This window comes from Meles meles, chromosome 7 (assembly GCF_922984935.1).
Source record: "Meles meles chromosome 7, mMelMel3.1 paternal haplotype, whole genome shotgun sequence".
Taxonomy (NCBI): Eukaryota; Metazoa; Chordata; class Mammalia; order Carnivora; family Mustelidae; genus Meles; species Meles meles.
The window spans coordinates 17248067-17273098 of record NC_060072.1 but is presented as its reverse complement, the minus strand read 5'-3'; the positions used below and the strand labels follow the sequence as shown (position 1 = coordinate 17273098).

At 48.3% G+C, this 25032-nt stretch overlaps 1 protein-coding gene across 2 annotated transcripts in view; it reads left to right on the top strand.

Annotated features, from left to right (window-relative positions):
* CHST11 (carbohydrate sulfotransferase 11) overlaps nt 1-25032 on the top strand; it is a 260692-nt gene that overhangs the window by 100810 nt on the left and 134850 nt on the right. For both annotated transcript variants that reach the window (XM_046012699.1, XM_046012698.1), the window contains exon 2: nt 22780-22865. In XM_046012699.1, coding sequence (XP_045868655.1) covers nt 22780-22865 — 86 coding nt within the window. The remainder of the gene's footprint in view (nt 1-22779; nt 22866-25032) is intronic.

The window sequence follows — 25032 nt, the reverse complement described above, 5'->3', positions numbered from 1 at the left end:
GGGAGCAGTGGAAATGGCCGTGGACTCACTCTAAGGTTCCAGGCATGATGCTTGAACAAAGGACCATGGTTACTTTGGCCGGGGGCAGAGGCTATTACCATCAGGCCCAGACATTTTGGGGACATGCTAGAAATAGCTCGCTGGCTGAGTGTTTCTATTTTGCATCAGTGTGATTAGGTGTGTCTGGGGCTGCAGCCTAAATTGGTCTCTTTTCTTTTTTTTTTTGGGTATCTTTTAAAAAACATTGTGGAAAATGCACATAACATAAAATTCACCCTTTTAACCATTTTTAGGTGCACAGTTCAGTGGCACTGAATATTTCCACACTGCTGGGCATGGAGCCCAATCTAGAGGACTTGTAGGGAGATTGGGCTTGGCTCATGCTCATGTTAGGTGTTCAGTACCCGCGGGCTGGCGGGGATTGTTGGGGTGATAGGTAAATCGTGACACATTGGGTAGGCATCCTCACTCCTGACCTTATGTACAAACTAACTTCAGTCTGAGATGCTGGTCAAGGAGACGCTGGCGAGGTATGTTTAAAACTCAATTTCTATTCCTTAGCCCGGCAGGATGATGAGTTCATTGTCTGGTCAATGCCAAGGGCAACTTCCCCTGCCACTCCCAGCTACCCCAGCAGAATAGAGGATACCTCTGTGAAGAATCCCTCCTATGTGTGTGTGTTGGTAAGAGGCAACCCACGGCCACGGCCACGACTAGGATTAAAATTTTCGGAGGCGGCCAGCTCAAGGCCAATCTGGTCGAGAACCAAACAAATGGGCCTTTTTATTTTAAGAGATTTTTTTTTTTTTAAACTGTGTGTCAACAAAAGATCTGTAGACAATCTTGTTATACATTTCACACTGCTGACTTCATACGTGTTACGAGTGCTTACGGCCCATTTACATTTTTTGGTACATTTGTGTTTATTTCTGTGGTTACCATGCTCTGAGGAGGCCACAAAAGCTGGCCTGTTCAGTGGCGGAGCACATTGCCAGTGGAATTTCGGTGAGCCTCACAGTGGTGGCGGGGAGAGCACTGGAGAAGCCAGTGGGCTGAGAGTCACAGAAGTATTGAATTTTGCAGCTGGAAGGGATCTTATATAAAGTAAACCCCTAATTAAAGATGGGGATATTGAGACCCAGAAAGCGGTGGGGGCGGGGGGTGTCACCAAGGCCATACGCCTGGTTAGGAACTCAGCCCAGCCCTGGCTTCCTGGTCTCTAACCCACTGACTTCCAACGGCAGCAGACATTCCTTGTCCTTGAACTCTGGCCTCCGCCACCTAGATGGTTTGCAGTGTAATAAACCTAAAGATAAGTTTTCCTGGATTGAGGGGTCTTTCCAAATTCATATATATATTTTGTGCCTTCTCTCTGTTTCTTTTCCTGCGTTGGGGTAGAATCAAGCTTTGCTTCTGAGCAGACCTGTCTATTTGAGTTTCTTTCCTAAGATCTTGATCTTCCTGATTGCGTTTTGGAACCCCTGCTTTGGAATTCCTCTGTTCTGAGAGGAGACCCTAGGTGCCTGGGCCCTCTGGCCAGGATGGCAGCGCAGCTGGTCAAAAGCTTTCTGGCTCCCAGCTTCCTAGTGTGGCCCCTCCTTTCCCGAACTCTGATCGTCCCTGTCCTTTCTGGGAAGGGATTTGGATGTCAGCTCTGGAAAGAACTCAGTGGAGGTGTCTGCCACGGGCATTCTAGAGAAGGCAATGGGGAGCTGACTCTATTACTTGGAGATAGACCAGAGCCCTCAAATTCCTGAGTAAAAACTAGGAAGGTTCTGGGCTTTTAGGACTCACCATTGTCCCTGCTACCAAGGCAGATTCGTTCATTGTCTGGACATCAAATGTTTATTGAGGACATAGTTTGTGCTCCCTCCCCCCTCAACAGGAGGTACAAAAAGGAATTTAACTGAGTCTCTGAGTTGGGACCCAGGTACCTAGGAAGGGGGTTAGGTTAATTACATGCCTGTTTCCTTGTGGTCCTTAAAGAATCCAAGAAAGATGCTAGAGAGGAACGAGGGCATTGCTGGCCCTTGGAGCTCAGTGAGGGCTACTTCTGTCCTGGTCACCTCCATGTTGCCCGGACAGTGTGGACATTCAGAGGACAGTTTCTTCAGTGCACATCACCCTCTCACCTGTTCTAAAAGAACTTTCATTTCATACAGGGGGCAGCTGTTGTGTAGACTGAACTCGGATCTTATTTATCTGGGTTTCAGTCTCTGCTCTGTGCCCCTAGTCCTGTTATTCATGTTGCCAAGCCACCATTTCCTCATGGATGGAATGGAGATGTGATAATTCACCTTGTGGCCATGGGGGCCTTGCATAACCTCCCTGACTTCGGATTTCTCCTCTTTACGACAAGTGGCATGGGGGTGTGTATGGAAGGCCCGCTGGCACGGGCAGACAGCCAAACGTTATCACTCCCGTGTCAGGAATGGGTGTTTTTACTGCTTTATCGCAAATGAGGTTTTAAGGCGTGTAGATGTGTCCCAGTGTGGGTGGCTTCTGGTGGCCGGGATGCAGATGCGTGCCCTGGGTTGTGCCCTTCGGACTGCCAGCCCTGACTCTGCTCCCAAATGTCCCCGGCCAGCCACGCCTGAATGACTGCAGGCCACACGTCCCTGGAGATAGTCGCTCAATGTTTAAGGATCCCGCTGCAGGACCCAGCTGACCAGAAGTGAGGCTTAGGATCACCTGCTGACTCTGAATGGTTTGGCTCATCACCTTCTCACCGACGCTGATAATCACGGGGGTACGTGAGGGACACAGAACCATTATTTGCAGTTGAAGTCCATGGATGGTGGTCACATAAGAGCGGCCCTGAGTCACGAGTCCCTTTTATTTCTTCCAATGGACATTGGAAGAATAAGGCCTGGGCTTTGAATAAAACCATTTGCTTTTTGCTTTCGAGGCCTCAGTGACTCCATGAGGAGAATCGAAGCCAGAAGTCATTTGTGACTTCTCCCCCATGCATTATAAGTTTGGCGGATAAAATGTCTCTTGTGGTTTCTGTTAACAAGCAGGAAGATTCCAGGCTTAAGCCGGAGCATAAAAGAAAATTGAAACTAAAGATTGGTTTTTGGATTTGACTAACGTTTCTAATATCGTTCAGCCACAGGAAAGCCAAAAGCTTTGACTGTATGTGCAGGCTGGTATAGTAAAGTTCAGGATGTTTTTAAAAAAAAAAAAAAAGGGTTAATTAGGTCAGTTAGGTGGGACATTACCCTGCCTGTTTCCAAATACCGTGAGACTTGATTTCTTATTTTCAGTGTTATTTTATTTTACTATTTAAAAATTTCTTTTAAATTCCAGTGTAGTTAACATACGGTGTTATATTTGTTTCAAGTGTACAATCTAGATTATTACTCAGAGCTCATCAAGATAAGTGTACTCTTAATCCCCTCTGTGTATTTCTTTTTTTCTTTTTCTTTTTTTTTTTTTTTTTTAAAGATTTTATTTATTCATTTGACAGAGGGAGAGGGATCACAAGCAGGCAGAGAGAGGGGGAAGCAGGCTCTCTGCTGAGCAGAGAGTGCAATGCAGGGCTTGATCCCAGGACCCTAGGATCATGACCTGAGCCGAAGGCAGAGGCTTTAACCCACTGAGCCACCCAGGTGCTCCCCCCCACCGTTCCCATGTATTTCACCCATCCCCCCACCCACCTGCCCTTCAGTTGGAATTTTAAACCCTCAGTGCCCCACAGACATAGATTTTGGATAAAGTAAGAGAAGGCTGGCATCAGATGCGATCGGAGAATGGTACGTAAATATGTAACTGAGCCTCCCACCTCTGCTCCAGGGCCAGAACTGGGCCCCACGAAGAGCTTCCTGGCAGCGTCAAGAACCCAGTTTTCTTCCCTACTCGTGTTCCGTTCTGCTTCTATGACAGAACTGGCCTGGGAACGAGGACGATTTTTGTCAAGACATGGGTCCTCAGCCCTCGGAATCTCCCTGCTTCACTTGGAAGGAGTGAGATTTTCGTATTTCTTAGGGGAGGCCTGCTTGAGTGAACCACTCAGAATTTTAGGTTCCAACCACTCATCGTGAAAACCCAAGGGAAGCCTTGAGTGTTGACATTGACTGAGGTCAGAAGGAAGTGAAAGGCAAAGGTGTCTCCCCTGCTGTTTCTGGCCGTCCCCGTTCTGTTCTGACTCTTCTCTCTGCCAAATCCTCACTCTTGACTTTGGACATCCAGGAAGGATTTCTCCATCAGCCTTTTCCATGTAGAACCTCTTCTGAATCCAGGCTTCCTGCCATCCTCCCCCTTATGGACGCTGGGCCCCAATTCCTGGGATGCTCACCTCCTTTACCTTCTATTAGGAGGAATGACCTCAGACTTGGTCCGTTGGCAGGTCATCAGGAGGTCATGGTGATAAATTAATATTTTCAGATATTAATACTCTTGATATCTATGTGTATCAGTCTATATATGGTTTAAGCATAATTGGGTTCATGGTTTAACAAAGTTTTGAGGGAGAAAAGCTTGATAATGGGGAAGATTCTACCCTGTTTGTTTTAGATGTGGCTTTTCAAACTTTGAGGAAGCTGGTTATTATTTAAGTGGCAAAACACTGGCAAGTTACTAGAGGCCATCGATCCAAAGAACCCTGGATTTCTGGCCTCAGCAGGAGCCGGGGCAGTTACGTGGAGGAGGCTGGTTCTCAGGACAAGAGGGATTTTCTTGATATTGTTGAAGACCCATTACCCCAGTCTGTCCTGCCATCCTTAGGGTGTCTTCCTGACATCCACTGCTGTTCGGGGCACCGAGGTGAGTGTCCTTGGCGCTGTGATGCCTGGCTGGTGCCTGGGACTGTCTCGGGGGGCTTGTTATCCTGGAGCTGCCTGCCTGCCCCTGAGTGAGCCTTTGCTCTGGGGTCACCCTCTGAGGGGCCCCGGGGCATTGCATGCGGTAGCACTTTGCCATTTGGACTTGGGGACATTTGTCTTGGCTTGGAAAACAAAGCATCAAACTTGCAGGAGATCGAGACAGGAGAGGGAGGGAGGAAAAGAGGAGGAAGAAGGAAAGAAAAGGAGAGGGAACACACTCCTTGTGCGGGGTCAAGCTGGAAGTTGAGGGCTGAGGATGGGGGAGGCATGGATCTGTGAAGGGGGTCGGGGCTTCTCCCTGCCATCACCCTCAACATCCCCTGCTTTACCAAGTGGAAGAAGGACGCATCGTGATCTCCGAAAACATACAGACCGTGAGAACATGCGCGCTTGGAGTCGTGGCTGGTGGCGTACTTGGTGCTTTCGCTCCCTCTGTCCCCTTATTAACCCACCAGGCATGTTCTCTTGTCGTTCTCCTTGTATTGGTGAGAAGACTGGGGCACGGAGGGGTGAAGGCCTTTGGAGGAGTTCCAGTCCTTTTAGGGCTTAGCCATAGCCACTGCGTTCTACAGAGTCCATGGTGTGTGTGTGTGTGTGTGTGTGTGTGTGTGATGTGTGTTTGAACACTTTGCTGTCAACATTATGACCCAGCTTATTCAGACAGGTGTGGTGACTCTGCTCCAGTCCTGTGACGAAGTGACTTCAACCCTATGTCCATGTTTTCCCATTATTACTCATCCTTGTAAAGGGATGCGCCCATCCTTGTGAAATGCCATTTTCTGTGTGTTTCGTGTCTGCTCTGCTCCCCTCCTCTCCTGTATCAGGTAGAGCTTTGTGGATAACACTCAGAAGTAATAAACATTTACCTGCTCTATCCGCCTGCAGACTCCATCAGGCGCCAGTTGTGTGACTTTGGAAAATACCTGCCTGAATTTGTTGCTTTGCCTGTAAAGCAGAAAGGGAGAACACTTATCTATTTTGTTTAATGAGGACACTTAACGTTTCAGGATGGGCCCGAGGAAGGAGAGGTTAAACCGTGTTTCCTAAAGTGCTTAGCATTCAGCGTGGCATATCGTTGGAACTCAAAATATGTTCTGCTTAAATTTTTGTCCCCCTCTTCTCTGGGTCACCCACACAGTTGGTGGCAGCAAGCTCAGAACCAGAGCCCTCTCCAACCCACCTGGGTCACTTCTCATCGAACCCTCTTGTAGCCACAGCCATTTGCAAACACCCTCTTATAAGTTTACAGCTTTTTAATTTGCTTGCACCCATAGTGGCTGACTTTGAGAAGAATTTTAATATCTAAACTCACATTGGATGTGTGTGCTGGATCCCAAGAGGCCATGCCTTCATGCTCATCGTGGCAACAAGGATACTGGGCACAATATTCCTACTTTCTGGGGAAAGATGGAACTCTGTCTCTCCGTGTTGTCACAAAGCTTTTTAATCTATCGATCCATCTATCCATCTATCGATCTATCTAATTATCATCTATCTATCTACCTATGTATTTAGGGAAAAAAGAAGCCTTAAAATGCTAAATATTTCCCTAGGGAAAATGACTACAGTAGCTTTGTTCTTTTGTTCTACCCGCTTCCCCCCCACCCCGGGTTCATTTCCCTCGCACTGCATGTCTTTAAGTGAGGTTCAGCCACGCATCTTGCACTCTGTAGAAGGGATGGAGGGAGAGAGAGGGGGAGGGTGGAGTGTGGGCACGTTTAATAGGCTACAGCTGCCGTGGTCTTTCCCTTCTGGCCGCATTTCAAGAAGAATAACATTTGAAGGACAGCTTAGCTGCCCCCAAAACACGGATATGCCTTCTCTACCCCCATCCCCCACCGCCTTCCACTCACTTTGGGATCTTCTCCAGGGCCTGCTGCTATCTGTCCACCGCCTCCCACTTCTGGATAACAACACCTCAAGTTATAGTCGAGCAGCTTGTAGTCCTGAGACATGCCGACACGGAGCACACGCATCGTGCCCTCGTTTGTCAAAGATCCGTTGGGGGAAGAGATCCCCATCAGCGGCCACGGATAAGTTTTTCTTCCTCTTTGGGAGCAATCCAGTACTTTGTTTAGCACTTCCCTGCCGTTCAGGGGCGTCTGTAACACTTCGTTCCTCTGGAGCTCAGGAGCCATTGACGTCATCGTTTTTAAGTGGGGAGAAATGATAAACAGCACGGAAAGACGCATTTTCGTGTTTATGCGTTGTCATTTCTGGGTGTATATATTAACACAGCTGAGATCCTCATCCCCGTAATACTTTGAAATCTGCTGCTTTAACTTAAGCCCTTTCCCCATGTCTTCACGTTATTACTCCTAGTATCATTTTTGAGTAATGAGTAGACTGTCATTTATTCATGATGTACCTAAGTGAACGATGATTTATGAAATGACTTCTCTAATCTGGGACATTTTACAGTGGTTGCAATTTTTGGCCATTGGCAGGGAACTACAGTAAACATTTTTGTGTGTGAATTCTTTAGCTTCTGTTGGATTTTTCCCTTGGTAACGTTTCCCAAGAGGGAAATGGCCAGAGTTGAAGGCTGTAAACATCTTCATGGCTCCAGTGGGTTAGTACATGTGGGGATATTAGCCTCTTATGCCAGAAAAATGTCAGAAGAAGATAATACAGGTGAACAGTTAAAACGATAATTCCCATCCTTAACTCCTCTAGACATAGGGGAATGAAACTATGGATTTGGGTAGATGGGTGGCTGGCTGCCTTGGAAAGCTCTGGCCCTTCACTACTGTGAGCATGTGTTTCGTTGTGGGGGATAATCTCTTTCTAGCGGTCTCTTGCTTCTGGAGGAAAGGTACACACAGTGTCTGTTCAACAGCCCCCTTCGGCATCCTGCAGCTGCCGCACACTCCTCTTGAGCAAAGCCAAGATGGTTAGACCTCTACCGTATGTCGCCGACTCCCCTCCAATCTGTGAACCGATCTAGTGTCCGTAGATGAATGCGTATATATCATGTCCATAGCGCTGAGATTTTAGTTGGAATACAAGAGGATTTTGAGGTGCTTTTCTTGGGGAATAGTTAGAAAGAGCAGATAGTGGATACCAGGAACGGTAGCTGATCATAGGTTCCTGAGCCCTTACAAATGCCTGTTGCAGATTCCTTTAGGGAGTCCCCACAGCCATTCCTGCCAGGTAGGTGTATTGTTATCCCCGTTTTACAGAGAGGTAACCGAGGCCAAGAGAGTGAGTATATCGTCAAAGTCAGATAGGACATGAGCCTGTATGTCTTAGTTTCCTAGGGACGCCAAAACGACATGCCACAAATTTTGTGGCTTAAAACAACAGAAGTCTGTTTCCTCCCAGTTCTAGGGGCTGGAAGCCTGAAATCAAGGTGTTGGCAGGGCTTGAAGGTTCTGGGGTAGACTTCTTTGCATCTTCCTAGCTTCTGGTGGCTCCCAATAGTCCTTGGTACTCCTTGGCTGGTGGCTGCGCCCCTCTGCTCTCTGTCTCCCTGGGCCTTCTCCGTGCGTGCGTGTGTGTGTGTGTGTGTGTGTGTGCGTGTGTGTCCCCTCCTGTCTTATAAGAACAGTGGTCATTGGGTTTAGGGTCCACCCCAGTCCAGTATGACCTCGTCTTAATTTAACTAACTACACTTGCAAAGACCGTGTTTCCAAATAAGGTCCCATTCTGAGGGGTTCTAAGTGAACATGAATTGGGGGGGCACTTCAATCCACTACACCATGTTCTTAGCCAGTACCCCATTCTGCCTTCTAGAACAGGGTGGAGAAAAGGGAAAGAACGAGAAAGCCGGGCATGCTCAAGTTTTGCCCAGCTAGCTTTGAGAGAGACAGAGGATGGGCGACAATCCCTGTGTGGCCAAGGGGAGCAGAGGCTTACCTGAGAGATGGGGTGCCCAGGCCAGGCCAGCTGCATTAGAGTGAAATTGTTCTGCACAGAGCCCAGCAGCTTTCTGTACTTGAAGGGAGAGACTAGGTGTGGGGTTAATGGCCCGCCGTGTTTGAGCAGCTTGCTGCTATGTTATGTGGAATGTGTCCTTTCCCAAGCAGCTGCATTATTCCCTGTCTCCGAAGCTGCGGGGAGACCCCAGAGGCAGACATCAGTGTCTCCAAGTCGTAAAATCAGACTTGGAGCACCAGCGGCAGGGAGGAAAGTGTTTTGGCATATTATCTGCATCACTGCAAAATAAATTTATAAGCATTCCAGGGAAACTGCAGGGGAGAGCATAGAAATTCTCTAGTACGCAAAAAAGGGTAAATGAGAATTAACTGTACGATACCCGTAATTACTTATTCAAGGTGTAGAACGTAATTAATATGATCTGTACTGCCAGGGCTGTCTCTTCTTGTTTTATTTAAAGGAACATAAAATGTCATTTATAAGGGCTTTCCTAGGTTCACTGCCAATTTCAATTCCTTGAACTCTGTTTTTCCACAGGGTCTTAAGTTTCTCAACAATAAAATTTGTCTACCGCTGTCGCATTCTGGGGAACAGAATTTAGGCTGGGAGCTGGTTCTCCCTTACCCCAAACACTCTGATTCCCCACCTTTGACCAGCCCGAAGGTGCCAGTTCTTGTTAATTCTGCTACCGTGGGCGTTTTCATGTCATTCAAGGTGATGCCTGTGTACAAAAGAAGCTTCTAGAAAAACCAAAACTACAAAACTAAAGCTACAAGTCTAGGATGGTAGCCTATAGGATCTGACTCTTCCCGGAAGTCTAGTTAGTAAGTGTTCATGGCTACGTTCAGGGTGGCCTTCGATTAACATTTGATCCTTTCACAAACTTAACCTACTTTTAACCTTTTCAGTTGCATTTAAAATTTAATAGATTTAAAGATTTTATTTATTTATTTGACAGACAGAGATCACAAGTAGGCAGGGAAGCAGGCAGAGAGAGGGGGGGGAAGCAGGCTCCCTGCTGAGCAGAGAGTCTGATGTGGGGCTTGATCCCAGGACCCTGAGATCATGACCTGAGCCAAAGGCAGAGACTTAACCCACTGAGCCACTCAGGCTCCCCTAAAATTTAATACATTTAATGTCCTTTCTGAGTACTTCAATTGGCTGATTAACAAATGAGCACTAGGATGTAATATAAATCTCATACCTCAAGCTTAGAGATATGGTGACTAGTAAGTTTTAAAATGCTCCAATAGCATATGTGAACAAGATTTCAACTTATAATCTCAAGTCAAATCCTTCAATTAAATCTCCCGTGTTAGGATTGCGAGGTAGATCTCCTACTCATGTAGGTCAAAATCTTGAATGTATTAATCTTACGGGTTTTCTTCTCAAACATTTCTGTACTTATTTTTTTAAAGCCTATTAAAAGATAATTTAGATATAAAATTCACCTATTTTGAGTGTAGAATTTAGTGAATTTTAGTATGTTTTCAGAGTTATGCAACCATCTCCACAATCTAAGTTTAGAGCATTTCCATCACCCTAAAATGAACCTTTGTGCCTGTTTACCACCGTTCACCATCCTCCCCTTAGGAAACAAGTAGAAGAAAATCAGCTTTCTGTGTCTATATGCCTGTTTTGGACATTTTCTGTATTTAATTTGAAATCATGCTGGGTTTTTAAGGAAACGGTTTTGCTATCTCAATTTTGGGGTCATCTCCAGCAATTTTTTGGGTTACTGCCTCAGTGGCCTGGAATTTCTCCATGAGGGAAAGCTGAGTGACCCAGTCTGTGTGTATGTGGTGGTAGATGGAGGGGAGGGCCTCGTGTAACCCAAGACCCAGACTCAAGTCCCTTATGCCTAATTCAGATGCTTCTCTGCAGAAGACCAAGCCCCAGCAGGTGGCTTCATACCACTCTGATTGCCCCTTGCCTCTTGCTTGACTCACTGCTCCAAGACTGGGTTCAAGTGTGAGCTTGAACTCTCGTGGCTGGGGCTGGCTCTGAGACCCCCGCTCTGACCTTGCGCTCCTCAGCCAGGCTTCTGTGCCCACCTGCTGTTCCTCACAGCTCCTGCTTTCAGGCCACCAGCCAGCACGCTCCCCCAGGAAGCCTCCGGGTCCCCTCAAGTTCATACTCCACACTCGAGCAAGACGGCTTCAATGCACACGTGTTCATAGCAGTGTTATTCCCTGTAGCCAAAAGGTGGAAACAACCCACATGTCTATCGATGGATGCCTGGATGCATAAAATACGATATATGCACACAATGAAATACTATCCAGCCTTAAAAAGGAGATTCCAACTTATACTGTAATATGGACGCACCTGGAAGACCTTCTAAACAAAACAAACCAGGCATCAACTACCGTACGATTCCATTAATAGGAAGATCATAGAATAGTTAAATTTAGGGACAGAAGGTAGACTAGGGGTTGCCAGGAGCTAGAAGGAGAGGGAGATGGATAGTTGGTGTTTCAAGGGTACGGAGTTTCCGTTTGGGATGATAAAGTTCCAGAGACGGTTGGTGGCGATAGTCACGTAGCCGCGTGAATGGACTGACTGCTATGGAGCCGCACACCTGGGAGTGGAGAAACTGGTACATTTCCTGTTATGTATATTTTACCACAATTTTTAAAAAATCGGCAAGATCCCATTGGTGTGATTCTCTGCCTCAAAGATCACATTCGAGGGCTGCATCTTGACTACAGAACCAAAGGCATGTTTTCCCAGTCTGGCCTGAAATTATTTTTGAAATGAGTTAGGTACAAATCAGTGAAGATGCCTCAGCCTAGCCAACACCCTTCACAGCAAGGCTCTACCCTCCCCAGCCCTGTCCCCAGTAAAGGACGTTCCTGTGACACCCTGCACTCACTGGCCACAGCTGGAACGAGCTTCCCCCTCCTCTGCTCCAGACCGTCCTGCAGGTGCACCATCCGTGTACCCTGTGGGCGTGTCTCCTGTCTGGCTGGTCCGGTCTCCCCAAACCCTTCTGAGACATGAATCCCCTGGGGTGCTCATTCACCTCCTTGCTTCTCAGGCCCCTCTCTGGGGGAGCCTGATTCAGGGGGGCTGTGGACGTATGTCTTTTTTACAAGGACCTCAGAAGACTTCTCAGATTCTGGACATTGGATGAGGTTAACTGTGTTTCAGAAATGGTCTCGTTTCTTATCTTTTGGGAAAAGATCTCAGATTCATTCATTTGTTTGTTCATTCATTCATTCCCCCAGGTGCCGAATTTAGGCACTCTTTTAGGGACTGAGGACATTGCGGTAGAGAAGACAATCCAAGTCCCTCCTCTCTTGGAGCTTATTTTTTTTTTTTTTAAGATTTTATTTATTTATTTGACAGAGAGATATCACAAGTAGGCAGAGAGGCAGGCAGAGAGAGTGAGAGGGAAGCAGGCTCCCTGCCGAGCAGAGAGCCCGATGCGGGACTCGATCCCAGGACCCTGAGATCATGGCCTGAGCCGAAGGCAGCGGCTTAAACCACTGAGCCACCCAGGCGCCCTCTCTTGGAGCTTATAATCTTACGGCAGCTATGGGCAGTGGCCAATAAAGCATTTAAAATAAAAAGTCAAAAGGCAACAGGTGCCCTGAAGAAGAATAAAAAGCAAAGCGGAGGGGAGAGCGAGAAAGAGAAGGCAGGCTGTCGAGAGCGACGACGCAAGCAAGAACAGGAGGAGAAATACGGGTAATGGACCTGCGAGCACCCAGGGTCTGATGGGTCAGGACAAGTACTAAAAAAGAGAGAGAGAGAGAGAATAGAAAATATCAGTTCATCACACCTACACTGGGTGTGAAAGGACAGAAGGACAGGAGACAGCCCACCTCTAACTTTGTGACCTTGAACGAGTCACTTATGCACCTGGTCTGTTTCTCCACCTGTAAAATGGTGCTAGGGACATGGTCAGTTCCACCGGATTGGGGTTTTGTAACCTTCCAGTGCCCGGCACCTCCTCTCCCTTCAGCTCTTCCATGCTTTCTCGGGGTGGACTGCAAACACGACAGACTGTCCAGGAAGGTCATTTTTGAGCTTTGCATGCTGCCGTTTGCCCTGCTCACTCAGAACCAATTCTGAGGGGACTTTTCTCCAACCATAAATACCCATTCCCTTTGCTTGTGTGAAAGCCATGGGCCAGATGACCTCTACAGGCTCATCTTGTCCTGCATGTGCCTGATTCTGCATTAACCTGTCAGGTTGACAGCTGGTTTGCCCTTGGGCGGGGACCCTGGGCTTTGTGGAAGTGGACATGAGCCTTGGTTCTGGGGGCGTTTTTGCAGATGGGTCGGAATCATCTAAAAGAGGGGGTGCATTGATGGCAGAGGCCATTGGTTCGGGTTAACACGTTTGATGGCTCATTCTTCTGGCAGGTTAGTACTATAGTGTATGTGGCATGTTCTTCAAGACGGAGCATCGCAGTCTCTCCGTGGAAGGTTTCTAGGACAGTAAATCTCCTGGCCCTCAGATGAAGCTGTGACTTTTCTCTTCCAGAATTATGTCAAGTGCTTTCTCCTAATTCTTGGATTTATACCCTTGACCTTCATCTGCCGAAAGTTTGATTCACTTTAATTCTGCCACCACCGCCACAGGCCAGGGGGTAGGAGGTTTGTGGAGCTTACGGTAGGGAAAGGACACGGGCCTGGGAGTTAGCTATCAGAGGGTTCAGTTTATTTCCAGTTATTTCTGAATCAAACAAAGCCCAAATTCCTCAGTGTTCTTTGGTGGTTGCTAGTAGGGTCTCCAAGAGGGAAAAACAGATCTGGAATGGATATTGATCAGCTCTGGGTTATTGTAGGGACTGAGAAAGAAAGAAGAGAAAGTTGAAAAGCTTAAGTTTGTTAATAGTATTGATGATGGTTTAGGTTGAACCCCTGTGTCCTGAGTCTCCCAGCCTCAGTGTTCTGGGACTCCTGAAAAGTCACCTGCAAATACAGGCGTGTTGAATGTTTTAATGAAACTCAAAGCCTGGGTAGTTGGAGGACACTGGGTCAGTACTCAGGACTGACTTTTTGCCTGGCCTCTCCCACCTCTGTAAGCTATAACAAGTCTCATTTCAGAAGAGTGGGAGAGAGCACTCAGGGTTTGCATCCACAGAAATGTGGGTTGCAATCCCAGCTCTGCCGCTCACTAGCTGTGTCATGGGGTAAATTTTTCAGCATCTCTGAACCTCAGTTTCCTTGTCTTTAAAATGGGTATAATGCCACCTGCCTCCAGGTTGGTGGTGAGGAGTAGAGGAGGGACATAATAAAAAGCTAACGTTTACTGAGTGCTTATAGAATTCATTTAGGGCACAACACAGTTCCTCAAGGATGGATCCTATTAATTTTGCCTTATGTTTTGGTTTGTTTTCATTCCTTTGACTAAGAAAGCCAATTAAGTGATTTTGAGGATGTTTTATTAGCTAACCAACTTTGAACTTCTCTTTTTTGTGCTTTTGCTAAGCGGTTTGGCCTGGTAACCCTTTCACGGAAAAAACATCTTTGGTTAAACCCTCCCATCTCTTAACCCGTTGTTTGATCTCATTCACTTGATGCAGACAAGCTGAGTACTTATTCGGTGCTAAACACTTAGTTGGGCAGAGGCCTTGTGGAGGGGGGTGAGAGAGCCCTTAGGGTTGGGTTGCCAGGGACTCAGTTGGGGGGGTTGAGCTGGCCTTGGACGTGGGAAAGTTTGGCTATCCTGTCCCCTCACTGGGCCACGTTTTCTCTTCTGAAAATGAGCGGGAGGGGTCAGATAGGAGCTAAGACCCCCTTAGGCTCCAAACACGAGTTTTGATTCTTAATTTTTTGGCAGGAGCAAACAGGGAATGCAAAAACCTGAACCCACCTGGGCATGCCGATGTGCTGAACACACACGGATTCCAAAAACCTCAGATTCCTTGAGATAAAACTAAATAAATCTCACAGAGATATAGAACATTTTATTATTTTTAAAAATTTTTTATTATTTTTTAAATTAACATATGGTGTACTATTAGTTTCAGGGGTAGAATTTAGTGATTCATCAGTTGCATGTAACACCCAGTGCTCATCACAAGTGCCCTCCTTAATGCCCATCACCCACTTCCCCCACCTCCCAGCCACCTCCCCTCCTGCAACCCTCAGTTAGTTCCCTATAGCTAAGAGTCTCTCATGGTTTGCCTTCCTCTCTGTTTGTAATCTTATTTTTCCTTCTCTTTCCCTGTGATCCTCTGTTTTGTTTCTTATATTCCACATGAACGAGAGCATATGATAATTACCTTTCTCTGATCGACATATTTCACTTAGCATAATACCCTCGAGTTCCATTCACGTTGTTGCAAATGGCAAGATTTCATTTTTGATGGCTGAGCAGTATTTGTGTGTGTGTGTGTGTATCTATATCTGTTTATTTATCTATCCGCCACATCTTCTTTATCCATTCATCCGTTGGTGGACATCTGAGCTCTTTCTGTAGTTTGGCTGTTGTGGACATTGCTGCTATAAACATTGGGGTGCATGTGCCCCTTTGGATCACTATGTTTGTATTCTTTGGATAAATACCCAGTAGTGCGATTGTTGGGTCACAGGGTAGCTCTATTCTTAACTTTTTGAGGAACCTCCATGTTGTTTTCCAGAGTGGCTATACCAGGAGAAAATTTTAATATGGGAGCTACAGAAGTGTTATTTGTGAGGATTTATGTACCCTTGTTTCCCTCGCCACTTTTTGGGGACTGCTTGGAATTGAGCCAATTCTAAGCCAACTTGTGACAACTGAGAACTCTGGGACCTTCAGCACCTTACCCACTCACCCTGCCGCCATCTTTGTTTTGCTCGCTCTCCCTCCTCTTTCCTCAGGTCTGAATATTTCTTCCAGGAAACCTGGGCAGAACCACTAATATGTTCTGATGTTAGTGAGTGACTCAAAGGGGATTTCTTCCTTCATGTTTTAAAGGGAGACTGGTGGTCTAAGGAGATGCTGAACTCTAAGGAATAAGAGGGCTCCCAGAAGGCCGGGCTCATGGGTGCTCCCAGAAGAGGGCTGGACTCTTTCCCCTCTGGGCCCCTCCCTGTGTGGAATTTCAGGTCCCAAGTTACTGAGACAAGAGGGTTTTTTTCCAACAACTGCCCCAGGGGAGCTAGAGATCACCGGTTCTGCTTCCATGTAAGATGGGGGGGGGCATTTTTGTATTATTATTATTAATTTTTCTTTATTGATGGCATTTTTTATAATATTTGTCTTTTTTTAAGATTTTATTTATTTATTTGACACAGAGAGAGAGAGATCACAAGTAGGCAGAGCAGCAGGCAGAGAGAGAGGGGGAAGGAGGCTCCCTGCTGAGCAGAGAGCCCGATGTGGGGCTCAATCCCAGGACCCTGACATCATGACCTGAGCTGAAGGCAGAGGCTTAACCCACTGGGCCACCCAGGCTCCCCGATGGCAATTTGTTTTTAAATTTGAGAAACCTCTTCATTTCAACCAGGATGCCAGGCTTTGGTGGTGGATCGGAAACGGGGCAGAAATCGAGGAGCAGTCTGTCTCACAGCCAAGCTCTGCTTTTTCTTTCCCAGCCTTTCCTGGGCCCACACTCGTCTCTCCTGCTTTTCTGTTACTGGATAACTGCCACGGGGTCCTCTGTCTACACCCCCTGCCCTTGCACCTGACTGCCCCACTCCCAGCCCCTCTCCAGGGCTTACTGAACCCATGGTTCTCTGGGGAAACTTCCCGCTGCCCTGTGTTTAGACATCGGGAATTTAGGGGTCCCCTGGTTTTATTTCTGCACTTGACCAAGGAGAAATCTGAGGGCCTGAGGCTCTGTGGTGGCAAAGCGAGGCGTGGCATCTAGGCCTACGACTTTTCGCATGGACAGTCCTGGATGCTATGTACCAGGCTATTTTACGTTTTCATTTAATTCCCCAAACCACCCTAGGATATAGGCATTATTATTGTGCTTTAGAATTTCAGAGACGAAGAAGTTGCCTGAAGGCCCCAGGGCTGGTTAATAGTGAACCAGGGTCTGAATCCAAAGGGTGCTGCTCGGTGCTTGGGACTTTGCTGGTTTTAGCATGGGAGAAGTCCAGAGTTCCAGGACAGTCTCTTCTGTCCCAGGCAAGCCAGGATGGTCGGAACTACAGGATGCCCTCCCCCGGGGGAAAAGGGGAGAGCTGCGACGGAGTAGCCTTTCAGAGCAGCTGGGTACCGGACAGTAACAAAGCAGATGGCCCGTCTTTCCAGGAATGGAAAACTCCCTCCTCTGAGGGAGCTGGGTATCGCTCTCACTTATCCTAACTTGATGATGTTGACTGAGACATGGTCCCGTGCCAACACCCTGTAGACAGACGGGCTGGTCGGTACTGCACCAGGGCACTGCGTGAATTGGTACCTTTGCAGAAGCCGTCTCTGTGATTGCATTGTTGCTCTGCGGGTGCAGAGTATAGACGAGGGCTCACGCCCAGGCTGTTAGCTAAATCAGATTCGGAAAGTGTCCGAAGTTAAGTGGAGTATTAGAGCAGTTTTGCTGGCGGGGGTGAGGGGGGTGGAGGCTCATTTGGACCCGGTTGACTGAGTAAACCTTGCCTCGCTCTGGATGTCGAGGGAAGTGGGAAGACAGGTGCTGTGGCAGCAGCTCGTGGGGCCAGCAGGGAAAGTGGTAAAGACCACCCTTTCTGGAAGCAGGCCTGGGTTTGAATTTGCCGCGTGTTCCACCCTGCCCTCCGCTGGCTGTGTGATCTTGCGCCAGTTACTGAACCTCTCTGGGATTCTGTCGGCTCAACTGTAAAATGGGAATAAATGATATTATCATCAGTGCATTATTTTGGACATACAGGGTTATTAGGAGGAACAGATGATGCAATGTGAGAAAAAGGCTTAGCCTCTGTCAGGCATCAGGCACATGATAAACTCAATAAATCACAGTTGTCATGATTCTTATTATTAACTCTTGCTGTACTTGATAAGACCTGAGTTCTAGCCTCAACTCTGCGGCTGGCTACCCCCGGGAGCGTAGGCAAGTGTCTAACCTCTCAGTTTCTTCTGTAAAGTGATGGGGGCTGGATGGTACTCCCCGAGCAGCCCAAAGGTCTATCGTTTTCCTTTTTTTTTTTTTTTTAAAGATTTTATTTATTTATTGGACAGACAGAGATCACAAGTAGGCAGAGAGGCAGACAGAGAGAGAGAGGAGGAAGCAGGCTCCCTGCCGAGCAGAGAACCTGATGCGGGGCTCGATCCCAGGACCCTGGGATCATGACCTGAGCCAAAGGCAGAGGCTTTATTTAACCCACTGAGCCACCCAGGCGCCCCAGTCTGTAGTTTTCTAAAATGCATCAAAGGTGAGCTCCCACCCAGGGCCCCAGGGCCTTGCAGTTTTATGTCCTCAGACCCACATTAGCCATCCAGCAGCTCCCATGCAGCCCAGAAGCAAAGGCGAGGTCAGAGGGAGCCACTCCAAGGGTGAGGCGGGCTCCACCCCCTTGCTGGGAGCCCACTTTGTGTCACCCGCTGTCCGTTTATTTTGAGTAGAGGATCCATGTAGGATCAATGTGCTCTTTGTCATCATAAAACAAACACAGGGGCTTGATTCTGATTTGAGCTTCATTCCTGTATCTTGAAATGTACAGAAACGTTCCTGGGTCCAAGAAATCGTGCTGTAAACGGAGCCAATTTGATTCTTACCCAACGGTCTTGAGTTCCGTTGATTGGGGTTTTGAAAGGAAAAGAGAAAAGCTAGTGTTGCAGCTAAATAAAACCTGTGGTGGCGCGTGGACAGCAGAAGGCCACTGTTAAATGTCCTCAGGGATTCCTTCCTTAGGGCTTTTGATCACCAGACCTTTTATTTTCAAAGGAAAAAAAAAAAAGAACAGCTGTTGAATGCTACTGGTGGTTTCTTCCTTATATAGTAGAAAGCAGCCTGTCCAACGCTTGTGAAGGAAGTCTTAAATCCTAGCTCATTCACAGGCTTTTTTGTGTACCTACTGTGTGCCAAGCAGCAGGGGAAAATGTGAATAAGAAGGGGGTGGTCTGTAGTCCACACCCCCTGCCCATGCCCGGCATGCTGTAGGCGCTTGGGAAGTTTATTGAATGAATGGAGTGCAGTAACGGTTAGTTTTTAGTCTGGCTGTCACATCACATCATTTTAATGACCCCTGTGATACTGGATTACATTTTAGATCCCCTGCCCTAGAAGTGGCCAGCCAACCCAGTCTTGGGCCAAGCTAGAAAGTTTCCTGGTGTACTTGGCATCTGACCACGGGTCCAGCATTCCAGCTGAGAGCACGGACGGCCTCTGTTGGAGTCCACGCTTCCCCTCTTAGTCATGAGACCTGGGCAAGTTACCTAGCCCTGCTGTGCCTCAATATTCCTATCCATAAAGTGGGAACAGTGGTGGTACCCACCCCATAGAGCTGCTGTGCAGATGAAACGTGTAAGCTACAGGGCGTACCGTGAGCCCTCTCTAAACCGTACCCACCCCCATGTGTGTGTGTTGCTCGCTCACCCTTCTCTGAGGCTACTTTACCTAAAACGCTCATGGGAACAACATACTTAATACTTAGGTGCATAATTGCCAACCCTTCCTTTATCTCCTAGGCGCGCAGCAGGTCCTCACTATCCTGGTTTGGATGTGAAGAGCCTAGCAGTCAGGTCTGAACCTTCGAGTGGTTACTTTCCACTCCCGTGGTCTTGACCTTGGTCAAGCTTCTGAAGTTAACGGAGGCTCAGACCTATAAAATGCAGGTCCTTCCTTCACTGTGGGAAGGGTTATGCTTAACCAAGTGCCTGGCACACAAGGAGTGCTCGGTAAATAGTAAGACTGTTGTCATCCTCATAAACGGCACACAAGGCCCCTTTGGCTTTGGTGGCCTGGGATGCCGAAGCTGGTTCCCGGGGCGCCCGACGGAGCGCTAATGGCCGGGGCTGGAGGAGGCACAGAGGGCGGGCGGCCTTGGGAAAGGGCCTGTGTTGCAGGCCCCACACGGTCAAAGCATTTTAAAGGCCTTGTATTAGAAAAATAAACCAATTAAATAATACTGCCCCCCATAAAAGCTGACTTTTAATGGACTCCACGGTAAGGTTTTCACCGTGGCGGTCCTCCAGCCTCTGTCTCCGTGAGCCTGTCTGCCGCCATGGGGAGGGTTTAATCTTTCACGGCGTGAGCATAATTTTATAAGTTTTATGGCTGTTTTTTCTCCTCCAAAGTGTTGCTATGTCATTGTGCACCGAGGGCAAGTTGCGTGCATTTAACAGTTTACCTCGTTTTTGGTGGAAATGAAAAATGAAGCAATAAATTAAAGAGAAACACAACGTGGATTTTCCCCCTTCTTCTCGAAGCTTTGGTGGAGGAACAAAGAGGCAGTGTTTCCCCCCACAAACCCCCCCTCCCCGGACAGCCTAATCAAATTCTAACGGCTTTTGTGGGTGGACATTTGCCCGCAGATCGCCTCGCGGGAGAGGGCTGTGGGGCAGGCGGCACGTGTCTGGGGCTTTTTCGGCTGACCCCAAGCATCCTGGGGACTGTCCTCTGGGGCGGGGGGTCAGCCAACGACAGCCCATGGGCCGCGCCTGTTTCTGTGACACAGAAAAAACATCCAAAGAAGATTTCCTGACACGTGAAAATGACACGGAATTCGCGTCCCGTGTCCATGAATGGAGCACTGTTGGCATGCAGCCACGCCCATTGGGTTCTGGGCTGTCCCGGGCTAATGACAAGGTGCCCCAGAGACTGGGGGGGCATGGGGCTGAGGTGCTGCCTGCCCTTCACAGAAAAAAAGCAGTGACCCTGCTCTCGGAGGCAAAGGAGAAGGGGTGAGAGCATACAGTCTCCAGGTTCCTGGAAGCGATCATTTACTCTGAGGATTTCCACGTGGCTCCGAGGGACAAGTCAAAGCGGAGCTGCCTGAGAAAGCGTCGACTCACCTGGAGAATGTCCAGAAGTAACCGGCTCCTTGCAGAGACTGCTTTCCTCACCATCCCAACCTCAGGCAGGCTTCTGAGCGAGGGCTGGGCCCGGGTGTGTCCCTCCCCCACCAGCCCTCCCAGCCTTCTGTGGCTTTCCAGTCAGAGAAGCCTTTATTTTTTTTTAAAGATCTTTTCATTTTTTCAAAAAAAATTTTTAAATAGCATCTCTTGTGTCTTTTTTTTTTTTTAAGATTTTATTTATTTATCTGACAGAGAGAGAGATCACAAGTAGACAGAGGGGCAGGCAGAGAGAGAGAGGGGAAAGCAGGTTCCCCTCTGAGCAGAGAACCTGATGCAGGGCTTGATCTGAGGACCCTGAGATCATGACCTGAGCCAAATGCAGAGGCTTAACCCACTGAGCCACCCAGGCGCCCTTTCATTTATTTGACAGAGAGAGACAGCCAGAGAGGGAACATCAGCAGGGGGAGAGGGAGAAGCAGGCTTCCAGCTGAGCAGGGAGCCCGATGTGGGGCTTGACCCCAGGACCCCGGCCGGAGTCATGACCTGAGCTGAAGGCAGATGCTTAAGGACTGAGCCACCCCGGCGCCCCCAGAGAAGCCTTTGAGGTCTGCTGACTTCCCTTCAGCTCGCTGGATCGCTCAAGAGCAGAGAGGTTCTGCTCTTCCCTCCTGGGCGTCGGGAATTGTTACGTGCAAATCCAGTGTACGATTTGATGCCCTTCAGAAATTTGTAAGAAACGCTTTTTGGCCTGCACGCCGGTGTAAGCATTCTGCACATAGGAGTAATTCACTGAATCCTCACAGCCAATGCCATCTTACAGCTGAAGAAACACAGGCACAGCAAGGTTAGGTGCCTTGCCAAAGGTCACGCAGCTGGAATGCAGTTGAGCCAGAATGCAAACCCCGGGCTGTCTGCTGCAGGGAACATCATGGGTCCACTCTGTGGCTGCTACAGAAGGACGCATTCTTTAGACTTCTGGATGGATCTGCTTTCCTTGTCCTCCCCCCCCCCCCATGCCCTACCATGTCATTGCACGAGAAAATAGCCTCCTGTGGGAGAAGAAAACGCTTGTTCTCTCATTCATTTGTTCCTCCCTCCTCCACGCCGCCCTCCCTTCAACAAATAATTACCAACAGGTGACTGTGTGTTAGGCTCTGGGAGGGAGGGCCCAGAATGAGAGTGTTTATGAACAAGGAGAATGAGACAAGAAAAACTGTTTTCCACTTAAAAATAGTTCTTGGAAGGTGTGGGGGTGGCACCTGGCTGGCTTAGTCGGTGGAGCATGTGACTCCTGATCCTGAAATTGTGAGTTCGAACCTCACACTGGGTGTAGAGATTACTTTAAAATAAAACCTTTATAAAAAATAGTGCTGCGTGTCCCCAATGCCATTGGCTTTTGAGGAGTTCCCTTAATTCTCCCTCTTTTATTTTTTAATTTTTCTTTTTTGTGGGCTACATACCCACATTCTCCACTGGGCGTGGAGCCCAGTGTGGGATTTGAACTCACCACCCCGAGATCGAGAACTGAGCTGAGATCAAAAGTCAGATGTTTAACTGATGGAACCACCCAAGCACCCCTTACCCTTCTTTTATTATTTATAAGTGCCCCCCTGTCTGTTTAGAACTATAAGCCCTTGTCCTTTGTGCCTTGACCAGAATACGTTCATTGAAAATAACCTAATTTAAAAGAGGCTTTGGGGTAATTGGGCATCTGACTTAGCCAGTGGGGAGGGCCCTCCAGGGGGAGGCCCTGCAGGGTGCTCAGGAGACCAGAACCTGGTGCTGGAGCCGGGGAGGGAGTGGGGAGGGCAGGAATAAGAGGTTGTAATTGATCACTGAGGCCTCAATTTGAAATATATCACCAAGTCTGGTGCTCCTAGAGCTCACTCCCTGAGAACAAACTTTATGCTGTCTTTCGTAAGTAGCTTCATTTCGGTGAGTTTCAGATGCCTGTCTTGTTTTCCTAAAAACTTGGGGGAAAGAAGGTTTTAGATTATTTATGACCTCCTGAGTGTGGAGATGCCTGCAAGTTGGGGAAGACATGCCATTGGATAAAGGAACAGCAGCTTTGCTAGAATCTGGCTTTCTCTCTCTTCCTTTCCTACCTGTTTCTTCTTCCCCCACCTACCTCTGTGCCTTTTTCTTTGTCAGACAACAAGCTTTTGTTGCTCGTTTCTGATGAGCCTTCACTTTCTCTCCTCAGTCATGCGGAGGAACCCCTTCGGTGTGGACATCTGCTGTCGGAAGGGGTCTCGAAGCCCCCTGCAGGAGCTCTACAACCCAACCCAGGTAAGCCCCAGAAACTTTCTTGCTTTCTTGGCTTGGTCTCCATGCATCAGTTTTTGGAGGAGAGGGGAGAATGAAAGTCTCCAAAATCTGGCTCTTGCGGGATTTGAAACTTTGTGGCACTGCTTGGCATTTTTACCTTCGGGGGTCGTTTTCTTGGTCACCCTTGCTCCATGTCATGGTTCTGAAATTCTAGCGAGCAGGATTTAGAATTTGAGAAACCCTTTGGTTTAGTTCTCGACTAAGCTTTCAGACCTGCCCAGGTTTGAGAGCCATATACTCACAGGTGCCAGAAATGGGGCTCTGAACTTAGCCATCTGGGCAGTGTCCCCCTTAGCACCCCCAAAGAAGGTTCGCGTGTGGGTGAACGTGCCTCTCTGCTCCATCGATCCATTCAAGTCCAAGATCCCCCGAGGATTCCCCCTCACTGTAGCCGGTTACCAAGACTCCGTGCTGGTGGGGGGTGGGGGTTGCTTTTCGTGAAGTGACTGTCATGGTAAATTGAGCTCGATCATGAAGAGTTTCTCTTGGAGTGAAGTAAGCTCCAACCAAGGGAATGTGTCCTTGTGGAAAGCTAGGAGCCGAGGGAAGAGGCCTGGTCACCATGGCGATGGCCTCTGTGGTGTGTGCGGGTCTTGATGTGGAGACTAAGGCTGGTTCTCTTGTGGGAGCTTGATACTAGGAACTAGCAAGTGAGCTACTAGTGGCCTGACCTTTGATTGCTGTTGAGAAAAGGAAAAAATGTATGCTTTGGCTTTAGTCTCTGAAGTTTTTTGGTAATAAATTCTTAATTTAGTATTTCTGTGGACTAAGGTGCTTGGTAGAGGGAGATAAGGCCTGGTGCTCAAAGATGCTGCATTCCCGGAGGTCTAGCAGAGGGAACTTTCTAATCCCACAGATCTTCCCTGTCTCTCACCTACACTGCCTTCTGGAAAAATGGGCTCCTGGGCTTGTGCATCGGGGGTGGCCTAACCAGGTGAATCCACTCCCTCGTCAGCCCCACTGCTTGGGCGTTCCAGGGTGGCCAGGTCCTGTTAGCCGGTCACTGCAGACTCCCATCCCCCCAGGCTTCCTTACTGGGTTCTCTGGTGACTCAGCAGGGAATGGTTATTTGGGTTTTCTCTGGCGCCCAATTAAGCTGATTATTAGAGGCAAGTCTCCTAACATGTTCACTGCCCGTCTTTAGGAAGAGGCAGAACTGGCCTCGACAAGGGGAACAGCACAGGCTACTGAGAGGCAAACCATTCCTATCTTTTTGTTGACATGCTCTGTTTCAGATCAGTTTCCCTTGCAAAATACAGTTGCTGAAGCACTACTGTTTTCCTGGGGGAAATTCTGTGGGCGGCATATGGTGTCGTGGGAGGAGCTTATTTCTGAGAGGTCCACGGACTGTGTCTGTGCTGTTCACTGTGGTACCCCCAACCCCTAACACAGGGCCTGGTCTGTAGACGGTGCCCCCGCGTACCTGTGATGGGAAGAATGAAAGTGTGTGTTCACATCCCTACCTCCCCTCCAGCTGGCTGTGCGGCTTGCATACACGATGAGTCCACGTTTCTGGAATGTGGGGAGGATAAAATAACTCTGATGGGTCAGGGCTATGTAAACATTTGTCATTATCCTGGTCATGAGGGTGGTTTCCATACTGGAAGGCTTGACTTGAGAGTCAGACGTGGGTTCAGAGCCTGGTTTCTTCATTCCCTAGCTACGTGAGTGCGGGCAAGATACTGGACCCCTCTGAGACCGCCTGCCCTCCTTTGTAACGCAGTGCTCATAGTCCCTGGCTTGCAGGTTTGCCGGAGAAGATGGACTTTGCTCAGTGCCTCCTATGGAGTTTGTCCATTCCTGGAGTCATTCACTTGTTCATGCATTCATTTCTTCACTATTACAAGCAGCGGGCACTGGGCAGCAGACAGCTGGGTGTGTGTGGTTAGCCCTCCGTGTCTGGTTCCTCTTGTTGTCCCAGGGCTGGCATAAGCAAATTGACTGGAAAGGGAGACCCAGCTTGGTCCTTTTGTAAACCCACCAAAGGAGAGACAATCTGCGTGGGTAGAGGTCATCTCTTTTTTCTGGTGGTGTTTTGTTTTCTGGGTGAGAAGCTCATTTTGCAGCAGCCTAAGACCTGGGAGGGAAGATGGGGCTGGAGAGGCAGCTCTGGGAGCCGTTTGTGAGG